General features: G+C 48.2%; 1 protein-coding gene across 1 annotated transcript; it reads right to left on the bottom strand.

The window, feature by feature from the left end:
- Positions 1 to 2,113: 2,113 nt before the first annotated feature.
- SLITRK2 (SLIT and NTRK like family member 2) lies at positions 2,114 to 4,736 on the bottom strand. Its single transcript, XM_063142135.1, has one exon. The coding sequence runs from the start codon at positions 4,685 to 4,687 to the stop codon at positions 2,114 to 2,116; it is 2,574 nt and encodes an 857-aa protein (XP_062998205.1). The 5' UTR covers positions 4,688 to 4,736.
- Between the last annotated feature and the right edge of the window lie 1,390 nt (positions 4,737 to 6,126).

Consider the following 6,126-nt stretch of genomic DNA (forward strand, 5'->3'; position numbering starts at 1 on the left):
GAATAATGGGCTCAAGTTAAAGAAAGCCAGATTCCAGCTGGACATCAGGAAAAACTTCCTGACTGTTAGAGCAGTATGACAATGGAATCAGTTACCTAGGGAGGTGGTGGGCTTTCCCACACTAGAGGCAGCTGGACAACCATCTGTCAGGGATGCTTTAGGGTGGGTTCCTGCATTGAGCGGGGGGTTGGACTCGATGGCCTTAGAGACCCCTTCCAACTCTACTAATCTATGATTCTATGGACAACCCTTCAAGTAGAGGACATCTAGAAGATAGAGGACAGCCCTCTGACAGCCCTTCAAAGAGAGGACTGTCCTGTGTAAAAAAAAAAAAGGACACATGGTTATTCTCCAACCAGATTCCACAGCGAGTAGCACAAATAGGAGAGTGCAAACTTCCACCTTGTTCTTTGCTCCAAACGAGTGACAGCTTAGCTTCTGGGTTTTTGTGCTCCTACTGCAAAAGACCTTCAGTTTCCTTTGCTGGAATGAAGCACATCCTGCTAATCTTTCTTTGGATCATGCCCCAATCATCAAAAATCTCGACATGAGAGCAAAAGTTAACCGTTTGGCAATTCATTCTGCCCCATTTTGATATCTATTAATTCCTTGTTATTTTGTTTAGGATAATTTGGGTGAGGGGCTGCTGGTGCTTCTTGCTTCGATTCAGCCAAATGCAACAGAAAAGGAACCGGATACCTTATATAGGTTTTCTGAATAGGATGTGCGTTCGAATCCAGCCTCTGAAAATCCTGTGCAAGGTTGCTTAACGTTAAACAAGCACTTTTCGTTATTCAGAGAGATCGATATAAACTCCTAGCAGTGATAAGACATGTTTGCCATAAACAAAAAGCTACACCTGGAAAGAATATTTCATGTTTATCCCCCCCCCCCCCCGCATTAGAAATGTAAACTCTTTTCATTAAACGTATAAAAATATCTAACTTTAATGCAGAAAAAATACAGGTAAAGTAATGTTCTCTTAATTAGGCAAATAACCTGGAAAATTAAAAGAAAAGAAAAACACTGAACATTACGATGGTGTTAGGAGCTGCAACATAATGATGGGACCAGCTGTTGAGTTGCTTCACTTCCATGTTAAATGTCGTTTTTATTAATGAACTATCACTCCCAGCTGAGGCAAGCAAGTACCCCAAATCCATTGCTAAAATCTTAGTTGATTTCAAAGTTTCATGTAAAACAAGGCCAGAAAAAGAGAGAGGGGGAGGAGAGGAGATTGGGATTGATTTACAATTCAGTCTATAAAAAAAAGAGTCTTTAAACTAGCCTCCCTTAGAGATGGGCCAATTTTGCAGTCAGGGAGGCGACATCCCCTTTCGGTCGAACACAGCCAACATGTAAGTCTATTTTACATTTTGTTTTGCTTTTCTTTCTTTCTTTTTTAATTTCAAAAATACAATACATTAAAATAGATTCAAATTTATCAAAGCTAAGCGCAACAATTAAGTAATAACGTACTTAAAGTGCAAAGGCACTTTAACACACACACACACACACACACACACACACACAGAGGTGACACCCAGTGGCTGTACTTGGTAACTGAAAAGAGCTGTACCGACAATATTATTTACAAAAAAGGAGGAGTAAGAAAAGGAATCAATGTTCTAATCTAAGGGAGGGGAGAGAGGATATTTGGAGACCATCTCTTTAATACATTTTTAATCTTTCAAATGTGTGTGTGTGTGTGTGTGTGTGTGGCAGCAGGGGAGGGGGAGGAAAATCTCCCCCCACTTCCTTCCACTGCCCTACTGCCCTCCCCCACCTCACCACAAGAAATAAATGTAGACAACATCTCTTGGAGAAACATTCATTCAGCCCGTCCCTAAAAGACTGCGAGGAGCGTGTGGGGAATGCAAGGAATAATTTAAAAGGGATTATAGCCAAAGGGGAAAAAAGAAGAAGCACCCATCATAGCCCTGGCGTTGTATAAGGATTATTCAAGAATTTAAAAAATGGAAACTCTTGAGGATGTGTCAGATCACATTGGTGTGTCATGTTGGATGGGGTTAGTAATTCTGTAAAGACTCTTCACCTCCCACAGTTAATGGACCCGCCCCGCCCTGCCCCCCGTAACCCCCCCCAGTCCCTTTCACAGCTGGCTAATGGCAGTTTGCTTTTCCAGAACTTCGAGGTAGTCTGGTTCAGTCTGTAATTTCCCTTGCAATAAAGGAAGCTCAGGTTTGGATTGTTCTGTAAAATATTTCCGCGGTGTCCCGTACAAAACCGTTTTATTTATCCTGTCCTGGTTTTGTCGCCTCGACTCGTAGGAAGGAGCGAACTGTCTTTTGGGAAGGGTGCAAAAGTTGTAATGGACAAGGCTTCCACTGGGCAGCTCCTTCACCCTCTCCACAATGTTCTGATACAACAGCTCCGGCTCCCTCGCAAAGGCCTGCTTCTCCAGCATCTCTGCCGCAGTAATTGTAAAGGCCAGGCTAGCAGGTTCGTCCTTCTTCGGCTCAAGATTGCTATAGCTGTACTCCTGGAGATTCCTGTAGTAAGCCACGGGGTCTCCTTCTTTCTGCATGTAGATGGGATTCTGGCACATCTGGCCAACAGGAGGCGGGATGTAATTATACACATGCCCTTCAGCTTTGTCGTGCGCCTCGCTGTTGTAGCACCCATACTGCAACTGGAAGGAGCTGACGTCGAGGTTGTTGGCACCGCTGGACACGCTTGGCATGCCCTTGCGACGCTTGAGGACAAAGACAAAGAGGCCGGCCCCAAAGCAGACGGACAAAATAAACACGACCAGAAGGCCCAAAATTAAGACAGAGAGGGGGACTTCGGTGCGTATTTCGGGATACGAGCTGGGGAAGATACTGAAGGTTTGCGGGACGTCTGTGTTCAGCTTTGGCGATAAGAAAGAAGAATCGAACAGGTTGGGATTCTCAGGGCAGATGGCCTCTTTGCTCAGGGTCTTGAGATTCTCTCCAGCGTGCTTGGCTGGAGAATCACAGATCACTTCATTGAGAACGACAGGGGCCCCGGACTGCTGGTTGTTTTGCTCCGTCACTCGCTCTATCCAGTTCCTCAGCCCCATGATGTCACAAGTACAATCCCAAGGGTTTTCTTGGAGGTCAATCTGAATGAGAGCTGAAAGTTGCTCAAGGACCCCTCGCACAGGCAAGTATGAGAAATGGTTGTTCCTCAGGTTGAGTCTGGTCAGGGTGGTGCCCCCAAACACATTGTCCGGCAGAGACCGAAGCAGGTTGTTGTTCAGAAATAACAGGTGAAGGTTACCCAGTGCATCAAAGGTGTGTGGCAGGATATCCTTAATCACATTATATTCTAAGTAGAGGTACTGCAAGCTGTGCAGCCCTTCGAACATGGAAGGGTACAGGACCTCAAGGTAATTGCCATTGAGATAGAGTCGTCGCAAAGTGGTGAGGTTAGAGAAGGCACCTTCTTGGATCACGGCAATCCTGTTGTTTCCCAAATGCAACAAATCCAGTGAGCTGTATTCCAAGAGATCTGTTTTGTAGACTGTTTGCAAGTAATTGCTTGTCAGATAGAGTTTCTTTGGACTGGTGGGCCTGGGGTGTAGGTCAGAGATGTTGCCGATTTTTTTCTCCTGGCAGTTGACATTCAACCCGTTGTCAGAACTTTGAGAAGTGCAGACGCAGCCCACTGGGCAAGTGAGTGGCACTGGAGACTTGGTCTGGTAAACCATGATTGGCCCAAAAATCTGCCTGTCTTTAGACACGGTGACCCTTGGGGTTGGGCGGTTCCTTGTTTTGGGTGGGCGGCTGGCTTTCGGGGCCCGGGTAGCACCGACAGCAGAGTTCACTGTTGGTGTAAACCTCTGGATGTGCGTGTCGGAGTGGGAAGGGTGCTTCTCCCTCTGGTTAGAGTCACCCGCACTTTTCCGAGGGCAGAGGTCCTGCCTGGTGAGTTGGGTCACATCTTTCCCGTGCAACCTGAACGGGGTCTCACACACAATCTCCCCAACGAAGACAGTGATGGTGTCCAGCCAAGCTTTGAGAGGCAGCAGGTCACAGGTACAGTTCCAGGGATTCTCCTCCAGTTGGATCTCCATGATGCCTCCAATGTGCTCCAGGACACCAGCAAAAGGCATCATCTTCAGCCGGTTCCCTCTGAGGTCCAGGTGAGTGAGCAGAACGAAACGGAACACATTGCTAGGCAGCGACAAAAGGAGGTTGTCATTGAGGATCAACACTTTCAGCTTATTCAGCTTGCTGAAAGCCCCAGCTTCGATAGCACTGATGTAGTTGTAGTCAGCTTGCAAGTACTCCAAACTCTCCAAGCCGAGGAAAGTGTCCTCCCGCAGGACTTCCAACTTGTTGTTGTTGAGGTGCAACCTCTTTAGGGTCCGAAGGCCTACAAAGGCCCCGGTTCGAATCTCTTGCATGTCGTTGTTGCCCAGGTGCAGGGTCACGGCGTTGGAGTAGTTGACAAACTCATTGGGATAGAGGCGGGTGAAGGCATTGTTGTTGAGGAAGAGCTGATAGATCTTGGACGGTGGAGGCAACAGAAGGCTGACGGTGGTAAATCCCTTGTTTTCACAATTAATATTCAGCACATTCTCTTTCTCTTCACAAGGGCAGCGGCTCTTGCTGCAAATGTCTTTGGAAGGTTTGCGGCTCTCTGTCGGCGAGATCCCAGCCACGGTGAAGACACTGAGCAGCCAAACCCCCTTCAGCATCTTTATGCTCCGTCGAGCCCAGCTTTGGTGCCTGCAGTCAAACCTTGAAGGAGGCAAGAAGGGAGAAAGCAGAAGCCCTGTTAAGAAAGAAAGAAAGAAAGAAAGAAAGAAAGAAAGAAAGAAAGAAATGCCCAGTTGGGAAGGTGGGCAGCCAAGGAGGGGGGCAGCGGTGTAGTTCAGTGCCAAGTTCCCCCCTCCCAATCATGGACTTCAGTGCCTCCTCGCCCAATCCAAGGTGGTCACATCTCCTTCCCCAGCCCCTGTTCCCTCCCATGGGCACCTTGACTTCTCAAACCGCTCTCCCTCTTCGTCAAGCTCTCTCAACCAATGTATCCGCTGCCAGCTCCGCCCTCCCCCACCCCTGAATTCCCTGGAATGGGGAGGGGGAGAGACGTGGGAAGCATCGTCTGGCGAACAACCCATGCCCTACTTAACACTAGAATCCCTGAGTTCTGCCTCCCTCTGCGGGTTGCATCCCTACAGCTGTTTTCGGACCTGAGAGCCTCCGGAGTTCCTCTCCCCTGCCCCATTCATGCACTCCCCTGCCATGGGAACCCTACAACCAACCCACCAAGGCCCCTTTTGTGTGAGGCAGGAGCGCCCTTCTTCCCCCCTTCCTTTCCTCCACCCCCCTCCGCTCCGCTTCCAGCTTTCCCCCAATCATCTGTCTTTTCCCTGCCTCCCACATTTCCACGGTAATCAAAAGGCTCTCACTGCTATGACCAGCTCAGCCCTACCATTTCCACCCCAATCACTCACTTGTGATCCCATCAAGTAATCAAGCGCTGTAACCAACGCCTTGGTTGGAGACTGTCATCTGGCAGAAAAGCTACAAAAATTGAATCCGAGAAAGACTTCTCTCTCTTTCTCTCTCCCCCCCCCCCCCCATTCCTCTTCCTATAAAATGCATTGACTTCTTATTTCACCCAGTGGGGATGGTTGGATGGATAATGTGAATACAATGGAGTTAATGTCCGTCGCCCCAGATGATGATGATGATAATGATGTTCTATGAAACCTGCAGAACCAGGTGTTAACTCTCTTCCACCGCTTCCTTATTCTCTGTAATATGATTCAAGTTCAGCCTTAAAATGCCCAAGATTGGATGGGAGCTTACAAGAGAACTGAAGTCCTCTACACACACACACACTCCAGACCCATATGCCAAGTTTCTGATATCTACAGACCTTGGTGCTGGAAATCCCTTGACCTTCCCAGCTCGTTTCAGGCAACACTTTCTAAAACCTATTTCTGCATCTTTCGGTACTGGTAGTTGAGAGGTGGGGGCGGCGCGGCGGGGCGGGGCGGCGCGGGGGAGGGAGGAGAATGCCACTTCTCTCCCCCTCCCCCCTCAAAAGAGGCGTCTAGGAATTTTGACCAAAACAATTAAGCAGAAATAAAATTGAAAGGAGACCTTTGGGAACTCTGTGCCCATAACC

The sequence above is a fragment of the Elgaria multicarinata genome, chromosome 15, assembly GCF_023053635.1.
Source record: "Elgaria multicarinata webbii isolate HBS135686 ecotype San Diego chromosome 15, rElgMul1.1.pri, whole genome shotgun sequence".
Taxonomy (NCBI): Eukaryota; Metazoa; Chordata; class Lepidosauria; order Squamata; family Anguidae; genus Elgaria; species Elgaria multicarinata.